The sequence below is a fragment of the Oncorhynchus kisutch genome, unplaced genomic scaffold (genome assembly GCF_002021735.2).
Source record: "Oncorhynchus kisutch isolate 150728-3 unplaced genomic scaffold, Okis_V2 Okis07a-Okis12b_hom, whole genome shotgun sequence".
NCBI classification, from domain to species: Eukaryota; Metazoa; Chordata; class Actinopteri; order Salmoniformes; family Salmonidae; genus Oncorhynchus; species Oncorhynchus kisutch.
The window spans coordinates 638253-658984 of record NW_022261984.1 but is presented as its reverse complement, the minus strand read 5'-3'; the positions used below and the strand labels follow the sequence as shown (position 1 = coordinate 658984).

Genomic DNA, 20732 nt, shown 5'->3' with positions numbered 1-20732 from the left:
CGAACACAACGCGGATTTAACTTCTTTAGGAAAAGAGCCCTAAATGCTGGAAACCAACATTATTATGTTGTCATCCAGAGTCACATTTATTTATTTTCCACCAAGCAATAGCACACACTATTTTACATACAGCAGGTTTTTGAAGGACCTTTGCGATATTGGTATCTTTCCGGGCCCTAGTAACTATAGTTACATTTAGAAAGGAACCTACACTGCTTATGGCTGGAGCCTGCCCCACTCGAGGCATGGATGTCTCTCCTCTTAACAGTGTTTCCTACCTTCTTACTCTTAACCTTAACTACTGATGTGTAAGTCTATAGATCTCCCATCCAGTGGCGATTTTAGCATGTACATCTTGGTGGGGAAAACAAATGAAAAGTGGGAAGCTCCCAGCAAAGTCACTTCACAACACTGAACAATACATTAATTACACTATAATGGTGACCAACAGTGCCCACAAACTGTTAGGGAATACATAAAGCTATGCCAACATCTTACCACTGCTACACCTGGCTATCAGCAGAGCCTTGTCTGGCAGCGAAACAGTTCATTCAGTTACTGCCTTAAAAAAACAAAAAACATAGCTGATATGGCTGACTTGCTTAAACAAATGTGGTTTCTAATGACAATTGAGGTGTGCAAACTATGGCATAAGAGGACTACAAGCGGATGAGGCAATCTGTCATTTTGATTAAGACATTAATGAGCGAGCTAGGACAGGCATAGTCAATGTAACTATTTGTTCAGCACTTTTGAAATGTACAGCGACAGAATTCAGAACATGGGCCGTTCTTAGTGTTCTCCCTGTACACCAAGTCAGAACTGTAGGATAAATAAAGGGGCATATAAAAGCAGACAATGGCAGCTCTTCGAATATTTGATGATTACATTTCTCTAAAACAGGTTATAGCCTACATATGCACCACCAAGTCAGAACAGTAGACACAATTAAGAGTGGTCAATTATTAGGGTGAGGCACATGGGCTACTAACAAGCTTACTAAACAATATTAAAAAGGAATGGTTTGATTCATGATGATTACTCTTAGCTAAGACTTGGCTAAGTATGATGTTGACATGATCAGTCCAATCAAAGCTACTGTACATATAACATGATTTGATGTAATTTTATCTGTAGCAAATCACCTTGAGCCTTCCTGGATGGGCACTTCTAATGTAACTCTATGGCAGCACCCAAGGGGCTAGAATTTTCAGCTCTACCCTTTGACTTGGTGGTGACGTAGTGACCCCATGAGTGACTGAACACTGAGCCAATCACGGCACAGCGCTCCATATTTTCTGCTGGCTCGCCCCACCACCACAGAAAGCGCTGAGCAAGGCTAAAATACCTGCATTGTGGAGCTGCATTACTCAAGAAAACAAAAAAGAGACCATATTTGTGTGGAGACTTTATTAACTCAATGATATATATATATTTACACTGTTTGCAAACTGTTATGGAACATGTATTAATGGCAAGCCCCCCCCCCCCCCCTAAAATGTGGGTCTCAAAACAGGTGTGGCTCTAATAACGGGTCGCCACTGTTCCCACCCCTCTGACCATATCCCCTGTCCTTTCCTTTGTGTGGTGTCTTTGAACTGTAGCTGTAGTAGTGCATGGATGGCTCCAGCACTCTGCTTCTTTAACTTGATATTGATTGGCTGACAGCCCAGGCTACGGACTGGAGGGTCGAAGAGGAGTGGCTGTCAGACACGCACACACACCCACTCTGTCAGGTCCCTGGATGTCACTGCCGCTGGGACAGAGACTCACCGATTCATTCAACCACCCAGACCCCTTTTTAATTAAACTGTTATTCTACCACAGAAGGAATCCATTGAGAAGAAATCAATTTCTTCACTCTTAAGCTCCTAATACTGACCTTTACGTGGGGTCAGAAAGTAGTCTACATTTAGTTGAGTAGATATTGACATTTGATCACTTTAATGTCACGATGTCACACATTAGGCTTCTAATGCCATCAGAAAGGAATGCTTTATATTTTGTATAGTCTTTTGGCATTTGATCACTTTAAGGTCACTCACTGCAGCCACACGCTTTACAGGCTTCCAATACAAGGGGCCCAACTTGGTTTTGCTGCCCAGAAGGTTCTGTAGTGTTCACTAGGCATCGTTGGCAAACCCTCCAAGTCCTCTTCTTACCGGGTGGAGTCATTTCCTTTTTAATGGTGTGGATGGGGGTAATGTTCTGTAGCAAGCACATCATTCATTCAACAGTTATGACCTAAAACCCTTATTCATTTCTCACATTTAACACGACCATGTATCTTTGCCCACTGTGGTTGTATGTGTGAGCATGTGTTTAATAGTGGCAGAATGCATGCCTAAGGCATCACAATACTTATTGGGAGTTGTGTTGGTATAATTGTAGCACTAAACAAAATCTCTTTACAAACACAGGTGCGGGCGCACACACAAATACATATGATATATATATACACACACACACACACACACATTATCACACACATTATCACAGCTATTACTCTACGTTCGTATCTTACCAGCTCCTTTCATTACTTCCAGCTGCAGTGCCAGCAACATATTCCCAACCATTAAACCTAATACTCCAAATCATTGTATTACTCTGCATGGGATCAGAAGGGGATGAATCTGTAGTGGGGATGTTGATATGGAAACCTGGAGGCTTTCAGCACCATTTTCTGTCTATTTTCAGCTAGTCAAGCATCAGCATTCAGTCTGGTTTAGCCAGGCTACGTCTCTGTGGAGATTGGTGAGAGCCAGCCTTTTACCCTTACCTCAGTGAGATTGGATAGTGATGGTGGGAGGGATATGATTGTGAATATTAACACGGAACGGTTTTCCATCTTCCATCTAGGCCAAGAAGTTATTGAAATCAAATGGAGAAATGTTGCGTCAGCAGAAACTTTGACATGGTGTAGTCAGCAAAACAAATCTGTCGGCTGTAGGCTATTCTGTGGTTAATGGGGGGGGGGGGGGAATGATGATGATGATGATGCAGTTTCTTGGAAATTAGATTCTGTAAATATGTCCTTATCTCAATGTTTACATCACACAGTATCTCAGTAAAAATTACTGTCTACATGTAGAATGATAATCAAGACATTCCCTGACAAAACAAAGATGTCACGTAGAATTTTTATCATGTAGAACTTCAAATGTTTGTCTTTCTGTCTTTGGCAGCATGATCGTTTGCCAAGGGAGGGCTTCTGTTGATACTGATGATATTGAGCTGATAAGCCACTAAGCCACATTCTGTTTTTAGTTGCTTTGCCGCCCATGTATTGTGAAATCTACAGCGTTCCTTGTAACAGTATGTTCTGGCGCCTCTCGGGCTGTTCATAATGTTGATTGGAGACCTATTTGCTGATTTAATGTTATTTGTGTTTCTTAAATGTACCGTATCTGTATTTTGGAAATTGTGTACGAATGGTTCCTTCTGAAAGAGACCTTGGTCTGAATGGGACTCCCTGTTTAAAATAAAGGTCAAATAAATCCATTCTGTAATGTGTTCTCTCTCATTTCAGATCCATCCCAGACAGCCACAGTGGAGGTGTCCTCCCCAAGTGGTCTTCTGCAGTACTGTAGCACCCTCTTGTGGTATGATACTGGCATTACAGTGAACCTTTCTACAATTAATGTAGTACCCTGGCTGCCTTGACTTTACACACAGTGCAGTTCTTTATTCTAAAGTGCCAGCCGATGATGAAAGGCTTTAGAATTGTAATCTTTGGTAGACTGTTCATATCACTATTAATAAACGCAGAGACAATCCATATATTGTTGCATGCAATGAGCTCAGTTATTTAAAACGGTGAGAATGAGCTGCACTGTACTTTAAACACAAGTCCATTAAACTACCCATTTTACCTGTGTTGTTCTCTGTCTGCGGTCTAGATGTGGTGTTGCAGTATAAACATGGACGACCGGTGCTGGCTGTGCCGCTACCCTCCAGGCAGGAGAGCTGTCTGTTCTTCCTCAGGCCCATGTTAATGACTGTAGGAGACCTCATCCACGACCTGCAGAGAGAAGACCCAGGAGTCACCTCTGCCTCTGTGCACACCAAGGGTAGGACACACACACAAATATGTTGTACACACACAAATATGTTGTATACACACATAAATATATGTTGTACACACAAGTATGTTGTACACACACAAATGTTGTGTACACACACTCAAATGCAAACATTTGCCCGTATTCATAAAGCATTTCAGAGTATGAGTGCCTATCTAGGAGCAGTTCAGCCTTTTAGATAATAATGAATATGATTTAATGGACAGGGCAGAACTGATCCTAGATCAGCACACCTACTCTGAGATACTTTATGAATATGGGCTACTGTCTGTCGTGTACACAGACACTATATCCATCTGTTATCCTCCTGTCTCCTACAGATGGTGCACGGGTAGCTAACAGCACCTCTGTAGACACTATATCCATCTGTTATCCTCCTGTCTCCTACAGATGGTGCACGGGTAGCTAACAGCACCTCTGTAGACACCACCCCTGTAGACACCACCCCTGTAGACACTATATCCATCTGTTATCCTCCTGTCTCCTACAGATGGTGCACGGGTAGCTAACAGCACCTCTGTAGACACCACCCCTGTAGACACCACCCCTGTAGACACTATATCCATCTGTTATCCTCCTGTCTCCTACAGATGGTGCACGGGTAGCTAACAGCACCTCTGTAGACACCACCCCTGTAGACACCACCCCTGTAGACACCACCCCTGTAGACACTATATCCATCTGTTATCCTCCTGTCTCCTACAGATGGTGCACGGGTAGCTAACAGCACCCCTGTAGACACTATATCCATCTGTTATCCTCCTGTCTCCTACAGATGGTGCACGGGTAGCTAACAGCACCTCTGTAGACACCACCCCTGTAGACACCACCCCTGTAGACACCACCCCTGTAGACACTATATCCATCTGTTATCCTCCTGTCTCCTACAGATGGTGCACGGGTAGCTAACAGCACCCCTGTAGACACCACCCCTGTAGACACCACCCCTGTAGACACCACCCCTGTAGACACCACCCCTGTAGACACCACCCCTGTAGACACCACCCCTGTAGACACTATATCCATCTGTTATCCTCCTGTCTCCTACAGATGGTGCACGGGTAGCTAACAGCACCTCTGTAGACACCACCCCTGTAGACACCACCCCTGTAGACACCACCCCTGTAGACACTATATCCATCTGTTATCCTCCTGTCTCCTACAGATGGTGCACGGGTAGCTAACAGCACCTCTGTAGACACCACCCCTGTAGACACCACCCCTGTAGACACCACCCCTGTAGACACCACCCCTGTAGACACTATATCCATCTGTTATCCTCCTGTCTCCTACAGATGGTGCACGGGTAGCTAACAGCACCTCTGTAGACACCACCCCTGTAGACACCACCCCTGTAGACACCACCCCTGTAGACACTATATCCATCTGTTATCCTCCTGTCTCCTACAGATGGTGCACGGGTAGCTAACAGCACCTCTGTAGACAGCACCCCTGTAGACACCACCCCTGTAGACACTATATCCATCTGTTATCCTCCTGTCTCCTACAGATGGTGCACGGGTAGCTAACAGCACCTCTGTAGACACCACCCCTGTAGACACCACCCCTGTAGACACCACCCCTGTAGACACCACCCCTGTAGACACCACCCCTGTAGACACTATATCCATCTGTTATCCTCCTGTCTCCTACAGATGGTGCACGGGTAGCTAACAGCACCTCTATAGACACCACCCCTGTAGACACCACCCCTGTAGACACTATATCCATCTGTTATCCTCCTGTCTCCTACAGATGGTGCACGGGTAGCTAACAGCACCTCTGTAGACACCACCCCTGTAGACACCACCCCTGTAGACACCACCCCTGTAGACACTATATCCATCTGTTATCCTCCTGTCTCCTACAGATGGTGCACGGGTAGCTAACAGCACCTCTATAGACAGTCTCCTGGACAAAGACTTCCAGCTCCTCATCAATGATGCTGTATACAACATCCACTCCCCTGAAAGAGGTGAAGCAACTCTTTCCCAAAACATAGGTAGTTTAAACAGTTTAAGAGATGATGATGATGACATAATAATAAATGCCATTTAGCAGCATCTTTATTCTGAAACGACTTAGTTGTGCGTGTTTATATTTTAAATATGGTTGGTCCCGGGAATCGAACCCACTATCCTGGCATGGCAAGCAACATGCTCTACCAACTGAGCTACGGAGGACCACAGTCCCACAGCTACAGAGGACCACAGTCCCACAGCTACAGAGGACCACAGTCCCACAGCTACAGAGGACCACAGTCCCCACAGCTACAGAGGACCACAGTCCCCACAGCTACAGAGGACCACAGTCCCCACAGCTACAGAGGACCACAGTCCCCACAGCTACAGAGGACCACAGTCCCCACAGCTACAGAGGACCACAGTCCCCACAGCTACAGAGGACCACAGTCCCCACAGCTACAGAGGACCACAGTCCCCACAGCTACAGAGGACCACAGTCCCCACAGCTACAGAGGACCACAGTCCCCACAGCTACAGAGGACCACAGTCCCCACAGCTACAGAGGACCACAGTCCCCACAGCTACAGAGGACCACAGTCCCCACAGCTACAGAGGACCACAGTCCCCACAGCTACAGAGGACCACAGTCCCCACAGCTACAGAGGACCACAGTCCCCACAGCTACAGAGGACCACAGTCCCCACAGCTACAGAGGACCACAGTCCCCACAGCTACAGAGGACCACAGTCCCCACAGCTACAGAGGACCACAGTCCCCACAGCTACAGAGGACCACAGTCCCCACAGCTACAGAGGACCACAGTCCCCACAGCTACAGAGGACCACAGTCCCCACAGCTACAGAGGACCACAGTCCCCACAGCTACAGAGGACCACAGTCCCCACAGCTACAGAGGACCACAGTCCCCACAGCTACAGAGGACCACAGTCCCCACAGCTACAGAGGACCACAGTCCCCACAGCTACAGAGGACCACAGATCACACAGCTACAGAGGACCACAGATCACACAGCTACAGAGGATGATGATGAGATATCAATTGATCTTTATCAGTAATTCTAAAAATAAACATCATTAGTCACTTGAGTTTCAGCAGGATCCTCCTCCTCATCGTCATTATCCACCTCCAGTCTGGGGTGGAATTGGTGGAATAGTGATGCATGTTCCCAGTGTAATAATAATAATTTTGCCATGAGTTCCCAGAGTGACTGTGTTGTAATGAATTCCACCCATGGTGTGTGTCCAGAGGCGTCCAGTGTGTCCAGTGAGCATGTGGTGGACGTGGAGGACATGAAGCACATGGTGCAGCTGCTCCACACGGCCCTCCACCTGCCCGACCACCACCTGCTGAAGGAGAGGCAGCTGCTGGAGAGACTGGATGGACTCAAACAGGACCTCTCACCTCTGGAACAGGTACCGGAGGGGTGTACTTCTGACTCCGTTTCTCTCTTGTTCTTTCTCTTTCCTTCTGTCTGTCAGTATCTCCTCTCTTTATTTCTCTCTCTTGCGTCTCTTGTCTCATCTCTCTCGTCTCTGTGTGACTCCTACTACCTATCCCTTTGGTCGACAACCATAAAGCTGTCGCGGTAAACCTTCAAAGATAAGATTGCATGAGTGTGAGAGTTTGTTTTAGCTATCACTAGTAACCTCTGTCTCCCGTGCATTCCCTGTACAGGTGAAGGCACAGCTGGCGCGCAGTGCAGAGTTCCACTCCTCCAGGACTCTGTGGACAGGTGTGGCCTTGCTGTCTGTGCAGGGCGGGGCCTTGGCCTGGCTCACCTGGTGGGTGTACTCCTGGGATGTCATGGAGCCCGTCACCTACTTCCTCACCTACTGCACCAGCATCGGAGTCTTCTCCTACTATGTCCTCACCAAGCAGGTACAGTACAGGACTGGAAGGACAGGAAGACCCATGTCCAGCACGGTCTCAATAGAAGTAGTCAAGACAGTGTCTCCCCCTTGTGTGCACAAAAAGTACTGTCACTACAGGGCACTTGAACAAAAGGCTTTCATTTTCATTTCAGTCACACCTGGTCTCCTTACAACAACTTGGAGTCGTCAAGTTCTCATATGTGACCTTCATTGCCATACGCTGTACAGTATGAAGGCAGTAATTATCAGAGTTGAATTCTAACTTTAGATAACTGTGTGCAGTCAAACTTCTACAAACCGCTGCATTGACATCAATGGTATCTTATAAAAGTACAGTACGAACTGTGTACATCCACAACAAGGAGGCTGATACAAACCAACATTCCTCTGTTACGCTTCGAGGTGCATCACCTGTATTCTGATCATATCTCCTAATGACATCCGTGCATAATTTACACAGAGGTTCATGCAGTTATCTCAAGTTAGAATTTAAACTCAGATAACTATGAGCAGAAGTGATACACAAGTTAGTCTGCACCAGATGGATCATGGTTGTTGTCCTCTGTAGGATTATGTCTGTCCAGATGGATCATGGTTGTTGTCCTCTGTAGGATTATGTCTATCCAGATGGATCGTGGTTGTTGTCCTCTGTAGGATTATGTCTATCCAGATGGATCGTGGTTGTTGTCCTCTGTAGGATTATGTCTATCCAGATGGATCGTGGTTGTTGTCCTCTGTAGGATTATGTCTATCCAGATGGATCATGGTTGTTGTCCTCTGTAGGATTATGTCTATCCAGATGCCAAAGACAGGCAGTTCCTGTATTACTTCCACAAGGGTGCCAAGAAGGAGCGCTTCAACGTGCAGAAGTACAATGAGCTGAGAGAGGAGTTGGCTTCGGTATGTTGCAATACTTATACAAGGCACTGCAGAATTTCTGCTCACTGCTTATTGGACTTTCCACTGATGTATTCAGTCTATAAAGGGGCTTCTGCTGATTGTGTGTGTGTGTGTGTGTCATCCTTAGGTGGAAGAAGATTTGAGACGTCTAAGGAATCCAACCCAACTTCAGCTCCCTGTAGAACAGATCCAGAGCCAGCCATGAAGAGCAGCACCACACACACACACTGTCAAACTGAAGGACTACTGAGCAGCAGCATTTCTTCCCATTTATTTTGATAACAATGCATTTCTTACTAACCCTGCAGATCATTTTAGAGTTTTGGTTTACACCGTTTACAATGTTGGAAGTCATTTGTGGTAATAGAAGTATAGTAATAAATATGAGAAAGCATCTTCCTGAATACTAATCATATTTTCTCTGCATTCCTGGCCATTGCAGTAATTCAATATAGTAGCTAGTGTCATTTCTATAGAAGAGCAAAGTTATGAATAGTGATGTGTATATAATGAGATGATCCATTCTGAATGTTTACAAAGATTAAGAGGAACTGAGACTGAACACAAATTACATTTCAATATTTTATTGCACCTCAATTCAGACTTTTGTTTCAATCATCAAAACCCCAAACATATTTCAACAGTTTTACAACTGCCATTTTATAAATGAGAGATTCTAACTCAATAGGAGCCCCACGCACCTCTCCAAATGCTATTAGTGCAAACCCAATCTCCCAAAAGGTCAGAGATACATTTCCCTGGTGGACCACAAAACAAGACAAGTACATTACTCTTACTAAGCAGTGGTTCCTTATATTCACCCATGGAGACTAAAATGGTCCTCATTTTCTTGAACAATTCAGAAATAGAAACATGAATTGGTGTCCAGCACTCAGGTTCACATACAAATGAGTAATACCTCATGCATTGTCATTGCTTTAGTAAATATCTCCCAGGTGACTAACAATTATTTATTTTTTAAACATGAGATGGTCTGTTGATTGGTACCCTGAGTTGTCTTATCTGAGTTATATAATGCACACTTGCGCATATTTTCTGGCTGAAGAATATGTCTGTAGTCATGTGGTGTACAAAAAAGATTGGTAGTGTTAAAGTTGTTCAGTATTGGAGCGGCAGGTAGCCAAGTGGTTAGAGATGCGAGCCAGCAACCGGAGGGTTTCCAATCCCAGCCCAGATGGAATGTGGGGGGGTGTAATTGACCAATAAAGTGATCTTATCTTAAGTTGAAAACAGTTGTCAAATACCCTCAATAAAGAACAATGGTAAAAAGCTGGATTTTTTTTTATAGTTCATTAAAAGGCCATTGATTTGAATGACCAAACAAAGGCACCATACCATGTATAGGACTGGTTTTCCTGAGTCAGAGTAGTACAGTAGGTCATGTGACCAAACAAAGGCACCATAGAGGCAGTAAACCATGTATAGGACTGGTTTTCCTGAGTCAGAGTAGTACAGTAGGTCATGTGAACAAACAAAGGCACCATAGTGGCAGTAAACCATGTATAGGACTGGTTTTCCTGAGTCAGAGTAGTACAGTAGGTCATGTGACCAAACAAAGGCACCATAGTGGCAGTAAACCATGTATAGGACTGGTTTTCCTGAGTCAGAGTAGTACAGTAGGTCATGTGACCAAACAAAGGCACCATAGTGGCAGTAAACCATGTATAGGACTGGTTTTCCTGAGTCAGAGTAGTACAGCAGGTCATGTGACCAAACGTGCAGTATTTACTTAGTCTTTGAAACACTAGACACTTGACTCCCAGAGGTACTTTCCACTTTGGAGTTGTTTGTTCACGTTTAGCCTGCCGCTTTCAAAACATGTAAAACTACATTTGAGTTGTAAAGGCTAAGCACATCCAAGTACAAAGAGAAATAACACAAATTCCCTTTTTGACAGAACAAGTGGGGAGGCAACATATTTATTTTTTACCCCCTTTTCTCCCTAATATCGTGGTATCCAATTGTTACTAATTACTATCTTGTCTCATCGCTACAACTCCCGTACAGGTTTGGGAGAGATGAAGGTCGAAAGCCATGCGTCCTCCGAAACACAACCCAACCAAGCCGCACTGCTTCTTCACACAGCGCGCCTCCAACCCGGGAGCCAGCCGCACCCATGTGTCGGAGGAAACACCGTGCTGGACGGTATTGATATGGTATGAACCCACATCCTCTTGGTTGCAAGGAAGGCGTTCAACCCCAGAGCCACCCACTCTTTACCCCAATCGGCACTTTTCTTCCTATGTGCAACTGTCTTTGTCCAACAATCTTGCACAAGAGATAAGGATCAAAGCCACACCTTTTGGATGCAAGGTAGGGATTTAACCCCAGAGCCACATCCTCCTTCAAACAACGTGCACATGTCTTTGTATATTTGACACAGATAGTTGATGTAAACAAATCAAGCCCAGGGAACCACAAGTCAATGCTAAGAATTAGCAGTATTCTCTCGAGAAAGGCCTTAAGGGACTGGAGATGCAAAATCCTTTACTGACTGAGAATCCCCTCTTAACAAACAGCTATCCACAAACAGACTGAGAATAAAGTCATTTGAAATTTTAATGCTCAATTATCATTCTCATGTCACTCTTACCTGCCCTGCGGGTACATTCCATGACCTCTGTCAACACCAACAGGGAAAGCCTGAAGCCGAGCAGCCAAGCAGGTTTCACCAGTATAGTACCATGCTTTGTTTTAGGTCAGTTTTGCCACCACAGAATGTGTGTTAAAATAACACTGCATACACAATCATCAGCCAATGACATGATCTCCATTTGGTTTCATAGGAAAGATTAGAATAAAGGGAATATGCACAGCTTGATGAAGTGTAATTCATGGTTCTCAAGACTAACATCTAAATAATGTAGACAAACTTTTAACAAAAAGAACCACCAGACATTATAGTCAAGGACAAACTTTCTCCCCAAAAAACATTCAAAACAACTACAGCAGGATTCAGGAATGACGTAGTAGCTGCCCAGTGGATGGAGACCTTACTGCTTCTTCGGTCGGAAGTAGAGCTTCCTGGTGAGCATGGATGCGAAGCAGGGGACCTGTTTCTTCCCGATGGCGGTCTTGTCGTTACAATTCCCGACGCTCCTCATGGACACCTTCCTGTTGACCAGGGTCAGGAGCTCCGTGAACTCCAGGGAATCTCCGAACTTCCGCATGGCCCCACACAGGTCCTGGATGTACCAGGAGCCGTTGATCGTCTCGCGGTGGGAATAGTAGCCTGCACAGGGACACCGGGAACAAGTATGGCAGTCAGATCTGTATTCCATTCATCCAAATGAGAAGCAAAGGATAATCAAGTGATCAAACACCATTACACAAACACAGGGAAACAGTTATTTAGGATATTGTCTAAACAGCATAACTGTATACAAGTGACAGTAAGAAGGAGTTGGGTACAAAATAGTAACTGAGTCTGTTGATAAGGAATTAAAATAATGAATTTGTCTTTATTCTCCATGTATCACTGATCTATGCATCCATCCTCATTTACGACCACAAGGTTTCCAGTATGTCTTGTTGTTTTCTGTAATGGACTATCAGCTGTGCCATGTGTTCCTCACCTTCAGCCACAGAGTAACACATGATGAAGTCAGCGCCAGCAGGGAGGGTGTAGACCACCCCAGCGTCCACCACCACCTCGTTGGTCTTCACTTCGCTGTCCACCACGTCCATGGGGGTCACTGGATCGTCATGCTTGTCCCCACGGCACGCCTGTCGGTGTCAATCAAATCAGAAACCAAAAACAGTCAAAACGTCAATATGATGGTTATATATATATATTTAGCAGTAAATATTTGTGGTTATGTGGATAAATGTTTACAAATAGAATTACAAATAATAGTATTGTGTCTGAGGAAGATATGCCTCAGGTCTATGAGTCAATAGGTCTATATATGTCTGAGTCAACAGTACTGAATGTCAGAGGTTTCCATCTAAAATGGACCTATTCAAAAGGCATCTCATCTGACCTCTTACCTGTAGTATGAAGATCTTGGGCTTGCCCACCAGGCTCTTACACTTGTCTCCTTTGAACAGGGCAGTGATGTCCTGGATAGCGATCTTGTCGTCGTAAGCATAGACGTGGTCGTTCTCTCCGTGGCTCAGAAAGACGCACACGAAGCAGTCTGCATCAGCATGGTTGGCCTCAGCCGCTATAGAGTATCAGACATGTATCATTTCTTATTCTGAAGTATAATACCGACTGTGACTGATACAGTATCTGTGTTAAGCAGATTATTTGAGGTGGTATCGAAGGCCTAGAAGTGCTGCTTACCCTGACTGATTTGATCCAGAACTTCCTCCACCTTCAGATTATCAAAGGCCTGCACTTCAAAGTTCAAGTCCTCAAATCTGAATCAGAAAAATCAAGTGTCAAACATGGTTAGGCATGAACATTTTAAACAACTCCATCAGCACTACAGTTGACTGAACCGGTCTATAGGGAGTTCTGATGCCATGTATACCTTTTGACCAGATTGGAGCGGTCAGCATTGGTCCCGTTGCGGGGGGGCATCCTCAGATGCCAGTAGAAGTGCTCCTGGTTGAAGATGAGAGCCAGGCCTCGCCGCTTGTGGTTCATCTTATACTCCTCCGCAGGGTCCATAGAGAAAGAACTGCTGAAGGAAAAACACATGCTCCCCTGTCAATACCTTGTTATGCCATAGTGGGTGTAGCTGAACGAGAGACATTTGTTAAGAGAAAGTGTAGCTTTCTTATCGGTTACCACAAGAAATTCGGAAGAATCTGTTCACTTCAAATTGTCAACAGACTTGAACTTATTTCAACCAGGTGTTCATTACATTCAAGTCATTTATAACAATGTAATGAGTAATATCATTACTAATAGTTACCTGCAGAAATACCCATCTGTTTCTGTAAGGTTCACACTAGGACCTGATAAAGAGAAAGGAACATACAATCTGAACAGGTATGACAATCTTGCATGAATATTTATCTTATGACTTCTCAAAGGCCTCGTGGTTTTACAGCTTTCTGATATCTCAACATTCGGCAGTTTCAATGCAAATGGTCTCCAAAGCTTTTGGGATCAGATTTATTTGGGGGGGGTCTGTTGTTAAGCTCTGCAAACAGGTTTGTGAATTAGTAGCCTCGGCTACAACTCCAGGGCCAAGCAGCCATTGTTCAATAAGCACCCGGTCCTGGTGGTTTTCAATAGGCTGGTTACGGGTGTTAAGACCAGTAGAAAAAGTGACAAAGCTCTCCTATCTTACATGCTCTTTACTTGTGCTGCTGTTGCAGGTGTGGGGTGAAGCATGAAGGGGAAAGTCTGCTGTTCCATTTCCTCATGTTCCTTGTTACGGGTTATTATTGAGAGCACAAGAGGAGGGTATACTGCTTTTGATTCAGATGATTGCTCAGTGCAAACGCCAAACGGAGAAATAACTACAGGTTTGTGTTAACCATTACATAATTAGCGTGTACTTTGAGTCTCGTAAAATGACATTTCGTGAGATAAGGTAGTTTCGTTAAAACAGTACCTCAAACAGTCTTTCTGTTTTGGTTTTAAATGTACATCTACATATGTCTCTACAAGCATTGGGCACCTAGACCTACCTAACCTGATATCCGCCGTACATACTCACCTGTCGTCTGGGATGTTTTGTTGTCTTTTTCCAAGCTTCCTGTGAGACAAAAATCCCACATGAGACAATACAGTAAGATTTCACAGACCTGTGAAACAAGTCTGTACACTGATAACATTGACATAACACCTGATATAAAATCTGGTCTGTGCTTATCTGTCAGTAACTTAGTCCCCAGGCAATTGCGTAGTGACGCGATTCATCTGACAGTGAACAACAATCTTGGCTACTGTAACAACAGTACAAACAGACACATATTGCGGTACATACACCGTTTAAACGTATTAGACCAGATAAGCGAGGTAAATGGAGGGGGAATTGCGAAATCCATGACATCATTCAGCAAGTGATGTATTATTCTTGTTTCCTTTCCCAGGGAGGATCCGAAATGTCTTCTGAGAGTTCTTCTTTCATATTTGTCTTATATGATTTCCGTGACCACAACTTTACATTAAACTGCAAGACTACTAATACCAATACATACATATCGTATTTTATAACTTCCAAATAGGACTTTTTCTTACCTTTAGTATCTTTATTCCCTGGATACGACATGGTTTCTGTCTACTCTCCTTTCAATGTGTACACGCAAGTGTAAAATGTATCGGTTTCACAAACACTGATGGAGAAAGACACTTCCCGCCCCTTTAAGCTGATTGGCGGATCTACTCAAAAACTGGATACAATTGGCAACTGGGCATGGCAATCAAGCGTTGCTCGTTACAACTTCCGTATAATGCCACATTGTAGCCACTGAGAACCGTATAACAGAGTCAAATATATACTAAACAAAAATATAAACGCGACATGCAGCAATTTAAAGGATTTTGCTGAGTTACAGTACATATAAGCAAATCAGTGAATTAAAATAAATAAATTAGGCCCTGATCTATGGTTTTTATATGACTGGGCAGGGGCACAGCCACTGAGACGGACTTTTTCCCCACAAAAGGGCTTTTTTATAGACAGAAATATTCCTCTTGTCCGGGTGGCTGGCCTCAGACGATCCCGTGGGTGAAAAAGCCAGATGTGGAGGTCCTGAGTTGGCGTGGTTACACGTGGTCTGCGGTTGTGAGGCTGGTTGGACATAATGCCAAATTCTCTAAAACGACGTTGGGGGTGACTTATGGTATCGACTTATATTTTTGTTAAGTATAATATAAAACATGGCGTGACATTATGCAGAGGGATACTGTAAAAACAAAATGCATGTTTAGGTATGCCTGTGAATGAGGAAAGCTCAACAAACGTCAAATGTCAGCTAAGTGTGAACTGCAGGAGTCTCTCTGGCTGTCAATGTAGGGTTTACACCTCATGTACATGACAGCATTAAACAGCAGGGTTGCAGTATTGTCACACTCTGAAAACATGAGCAGATCATGTTATACAGACACACAGAAAATGAATAACAATCAAATGTTATGTCATGTATACAGTTTACAGCTGGTATAAAAGGTGCAGTGAAAGGCTTGTGTGCTGGTGTAACAGTATAGCTTCCTTTCCTCTCCCCTTCCTGGGCTCGAACCAGGGACCCTCTGCACACATTAACAACAGCCACCCTCGAAGCATCGTTACCCATCGCGCCACAAAAGCTGCGGCCCTTGCAGAGCAAGGGGAACAACTGCTTCAAGGTTTCAGAGCAAGTGACGTTTCCCATTGAAACGCTATTAGCGCGCACCCCGGTAGCCATTTCACATCGGTTACACTCACCCCCCTTTTGACCTCCTCCTTTTCCGCAGCAACCAGTGATCCGGGTCACGGCACCAATGTAACAGTATAGCTTCCGTCCCTCTCCTCGCCCCACTCTCAAAGCATCATTACCCATCGCTCCACAAAAGCCGCGACCCTTGCAGAGCAACTACTTCAAGGTCTCAGAGCAAGTGACGTCAACACAATTAGCGCACACCCTGTTAACTAGCTAGCCATTTCACATCAGTTACACTGGCTCCCTCGACATTGCAGTTCTATAATCAATATTGAATAAAAAATTTTACCTTTATTAAACTAGGCAAGTCAGTTAAGAACAAATTCTTATTTTCAATGACGGCCTAGGAACAGTGGGTTAAATGCCTTGTTCAGGGGCAGAACGACAGATTTTTACCTTGTCAGGTCTGGGAATCGATGTTGCAAGTCCAATGCTCTAACCACTAGACTACCTGCCGCCCCGGTATCAATAATAAGAGTCAAATATAAAAATGACAAGTAATAGAAGAGGTAATACACATAGTAATATGGATGAGTTGTATGATCTTCCCCACCAGCAAGATTGTTAGCCTGGTTAAACCAGATTGAATGCTTAACTCACCAGTGAAGTGAAACAATTGACAATGGTGAGTGCAGCATTCCGTATGATTTAACCAGGCTACAAGATTGTGGACACATTATTGAATTAACTGTGAGGAATACTTGACACTGGGAGCATGTCAATACATTAATCAGGGTTGTGTTCATTAGGCACCACACGGAAGAAAACAGACAAACTACCTGGAGTTCTCCAATAAGAAACACTCCTTTTCGTATTCCGTTGTAAAACGTTTTCTGTTGCATGCCCTAATGGACACAATCCAGATGCCATTTTACCTTGGAAACTCTAGACAAGTCCCAACATATTATGCAATCTCCTACAGAAATCTCTCTCCAGGCATTCCTGGAACTCATCTTCACAGTCATCTTTATCACAGTTACAAGTGGCATCAAACTATGCCAACAGTTATGCTGGTTACAGAACTTGGTCAAGGATGGGATGCCGATGTCAAACTGTAGAGTAGACAAGAGTTGACCATTAGATCAATGCTCACAAATATTCAATGCAATATATAATATGACAGCTCTTACAACATTCCTATAAACAGTAGTCTTCATTCTCTACGTTCTTGACCTAATCTGAATCTGGTAATGAATGGTGTGACTGTTGAACAAGTAGAGGACACTAAATTACTTGGTGTTACCTTATATTTAAACTGTCATGATCAAAACATATAGATTCAATGGTTGTAAAGATGGGGAGAGATCTGTCTGTAGTAAAGAGATGCTCTGCTTTTTTGACACCACATTCCACAAAGCAAGTCCTGCAGGCTCTAGTTTAGTCTTATCTTGATTATTGTCCAGTCATATGGTCAAGTGCTGCAAAGAAATTCCTAGTTAAGCTGCAGCTGGTCCAGAACACAGCAGTACTACTAGCTCTTCATTGCATTACTAGGCTGCCAGTCTCTCTTGGTTAAGAGTTGAGGAAAGACTGACTGCGTCACTTCTCATTTTTATCAGAAACATTATTGTGTTGGAAATTCCAACTTGTTTGCATAATCAACTTACACACAGCACTGACAAACACACACTTACCCCACCAGACATGCCACCAGGGGTCTTTTCACAGTCCCCAGGTCCAGAACAAATTCAAGAAAACGTACAGTATTATACACAGCCATGAGTGCATGGAACCCCGTTCCATCTTATATTGAGCAAGTGAACAGAAAACCTGGTTTCAAAAAACAAATAAAGCAACACCTCATGGCACAACACCTCTCCCCCATGTGACCTACTTGTTGTGTGTATATGTACCGACATGCATGTGTAACAGAGATGCACACACACACATTACATGTTAATGTTCTTAAATGTATGTAAATTGTAACGTCGCCGATTGAAACGCTATTTAGCGCGCACCGCCGCTAACTAGCTAGCCGTTTCACGTGCAAGTCTGAGGGAGGGACTTTACCATCAATGCATTCGTAGTGACACATTCCATGACGTCCTCCAAGTAAGTCCAGCGCCACGTTGAGTTATTTTTTAATTGTATAGATCTTATTGAGGTATTTGCCAATGTTATGGATTCCATTGAGAATGGCTTTTAAAGTCCTTCTCCGGTCCGGTGTTTCAGGTTCAAGTTCCTTACTATATGAATATACACAGCTCAGAAATCCACAGGAACACAGTAAGCCCACGATAAAAAACTAAATGCAACTCTGAACGTGCACGATGACTGTCCGTCCACCTGATGCTAGAAAATAGTTGCAATTGGTCTGCATGTGAATCCCAAAAGTTAAATTATCCTAACATGTAAACCGCTGTGATATATATTTTCAACAACCAAAAACAATGCATTTTCAGCTGTTCGAAGTTGGTGTACCAAACCGATAGTAAAAGACGCTAAAACTACATTTAAGAACAAGAAGCATAGAAATAGTGCACATGGAATATAGGCTACCGCTTCTTAGACTTGCCTTCAACGAGAATGACCGATATATAACTCACATATATGTGAATTTGATGTGGTTGCCCAAAAAGTTATATTGTAGCCTAGTTGGGCATGCGAAATCAAGTGAGTCTAGTATCAGTGCTTAGTTGTGGCCGAGTTGTCTGGTACGCGGTACCAGAACCTACATTTTAGGGTTGAATTGCGTACCAGCTCCTGTATAAAACAAGTAGAATATCGCCCGCCGAGATTCACACAGTGAGCCAAAAAAAGTTTGATCAAAGCGGAATGAAAGCGGGGTCGGCATTTCTCGATTCTGCTATGTTCAAGTTTATTTGCCACTAGTCTGTGATTCTATGCTTGACAGTAGGCTAGTAGTGTTCGAGAATGTGTGGCTTGAAAATGCATCAGTGTGAATGGCATGATGCGTTGTTCCAAATGGCCAAATAAGGGGTTGTAAGGTCATAAAAAGTCATGGAAATGTTTGTAAACATAGTTCATGAAGGCACACTTAAATATTGTTACTCACTTATCATCCATCATAGGAATGACCCTTCAGTGCATGTCTGTGTACTGCTTATGTGCCAGTGGGCCGTTGCCCAAGAAGAGAGAGTTCGACATTTCAGCAGCGGATAAAATAACTATTCCAATTCAAAACATAACTTGTAGCAGTTCTCGCTAGTTAACTATAGCTAACTATCATTCATGTTGTTCTCGCCTTTCCAAAGGCACGGCAATTAACTTCCTATGCGAATTGAGGCTATTCTGAGGGCAAAAATGTTTTTTTTTTTTACACTCAGTGTATATAGATGTCTAATTAGATAGCATTCTGAAGTTACCTTACCCATATTGTCCCTGATTCATTGAATGAATCTCGCAAATGGAAACTCGGCCAAAACCCTCCTTCCGCTAATTTCGTTGTGTCTATGTACTGACGTGTGCAATTGATAGATTCACACGAATGTTTTTAACTTTATGTAAATTGTCTGTCTCGTTATGGGTCTTGGCCAAAACCCTCCCTCTGCTAACTTAGCCAGTGTTTATCATGGCCAAAAAGCTTCTCTTTTAAAAGATTACAAACCATTTCTATTTTGTGGCTGTTGAATCTAGTGGAAACCGTTTATCATCCACACGGGGGCTTGAAAACCACTGCACCTGTCAGGGGTGCGTACTGGCGGCAGAGAAGTCAGACGCAGGAGAGCAAAACTGTGCTTCCAACGGCTCAGTTTAATCATCAACCCACCGGATACAGAACAATAAAATAAATGGGTACATAACCCAACGCACACCAGGGGCCTGTTGCACAAAACTAGGATAAGGGATTAAGCCAGGATATCTTGGTGATCCTGGCTCAATTGATCCGTAATCCGGTTGCACTAAAGATGGATAGGGGGCAGGAGGATATGTTATGGTATAAATTACCATGGAGATTTATTCTGTGGAGCTAGCCTGCTCCAGACCAGGCTAAATTCCAGGATCTATTTAATCTCATCCCTAATGTCAGTCAGCAGTCACCACAAATGGAAACCAATAGTTATTTCACTGCTCACTATACATTATCACATATAACTAGACCCACTGTTATTTAAACGTTAGTGATCATTAATTTCAATGATTTTGGATAAAAAATGATTTTTAGATGTTGCTATCATTAGATAATTTACAGTTTCCCATAGACTATAAGGCTATATATAAAATGATAGAATATTAGGGCCACAGAGGGGAAAAAAACACAAGTCATAATATTGTAACCAGTTGTTTTAAAGGAGGACAGTTAAAATGACAGATGTGGGGCATTTCGTGAAATTGTACTTCAGTATGGTTTCATAAACAAAGACATGCTGATGTGCCAGAATATTAAGTATCACATTGTCATAAGTATCAAAACTGTAAAAACAATGTAGCTTTTCTGCAGAAAGAACCAGCCTCATAAATTTATGACTTTATCCTTTTTCTTCAGTGTGGCCCTAGTACTCTGTCATAAACAAATACACATTCCATATGAATATAAAAACACAATGTGTAACATTATGTTCCTTTATTGAATAAGGACAAAACAAAGCA

At 43.5% G+C, this 20732-nt stretch overlaps 2 protein-coding genes across 11 annotated transcripts in view; one reads left to right on the top strand and one right to left on the bottom strand.

The window, feature by feature from the left end:
* LOC109877065 (mitochondrial calcium uniporter dominant negative subunit beta) overlaps positions 1-10041 on the top strand; it is a 33706-nt gene extending 23665 nt beyond the window's left edge. Inside the window, exons 2-8 of one of the 5 annotated variants that reach the window (XM_031814639.1) lie at positions 3530-3602; positions 3900-4070; positions 5953-6057; positions 7312-7478; positions 7741-7944; positions 8721-8837; positions 8965-10041. In XM_031814639.1, coding sequence (XP_031670499.1) covers positions 3530-3602; positions 3900-4070; positions 5953-6057; positions 7312-7478; positions 7741-7944; positions 8721-8837; positions 8965-9042 — 915 coding nt within the window. In that variant the 3' untranslated portion in view covers positions 9043-10041. Of the gene's footprint in view, positions 1-3529; positions 3603-3899; positions 4071-5952; positions 6085-7311; positions 7479-7740; positions 8838-8964 lie in introns of those variants that run through there. The other 4 variants (XM_031814638.1, XR_004206898.1, XR_004206897.1 and 1 more) reach the window with 4 other exon arrangements.
* Positions 9406-19596, bottom strand: LOC109877068 (caspase-6). 6 transcript variants are annotated; one of them, XM_031814642.1, is made up of 8 exons: positions 19513-19596; positions 14477-14515; positions 13724-13766; positions 13337-13489; positions 13147-13223; positions 12849-13024; positions 12434-12584; positions 9406-12090 (listed from the first exon to the last, which is right to left on the bottom strand). In XM_031814642.1, the coding sequence occupies exons 1-8, from the start codon at positions 19514-19516 to the stop codon at positions 11852-11854; spliced, it is 882 nt and encodes a 293-aa protein (XP_031670502.1). In that variant the 5' UTR covers positions 19517-19596; the 3' UTR covers positions 9406-11851. The 6 variants fall into 6 exon arrangements, with proteins under 6 accessions (XP_031670502.1, XP_031670503.1, XP_031670504.1 ...); XM_031814643.1 differs by having other exon boundaries at positions 13337-13486; positions 19513-19531; XM_031814644.1 differs by lacking the exon at positions 19513-19596 and adding an exon at positions 15001-15100 and having other exon boundaries at positions 9406-12128.
* Between the last annotated feature and the right edge of the window lie 1136 nt (positions 19597-20732).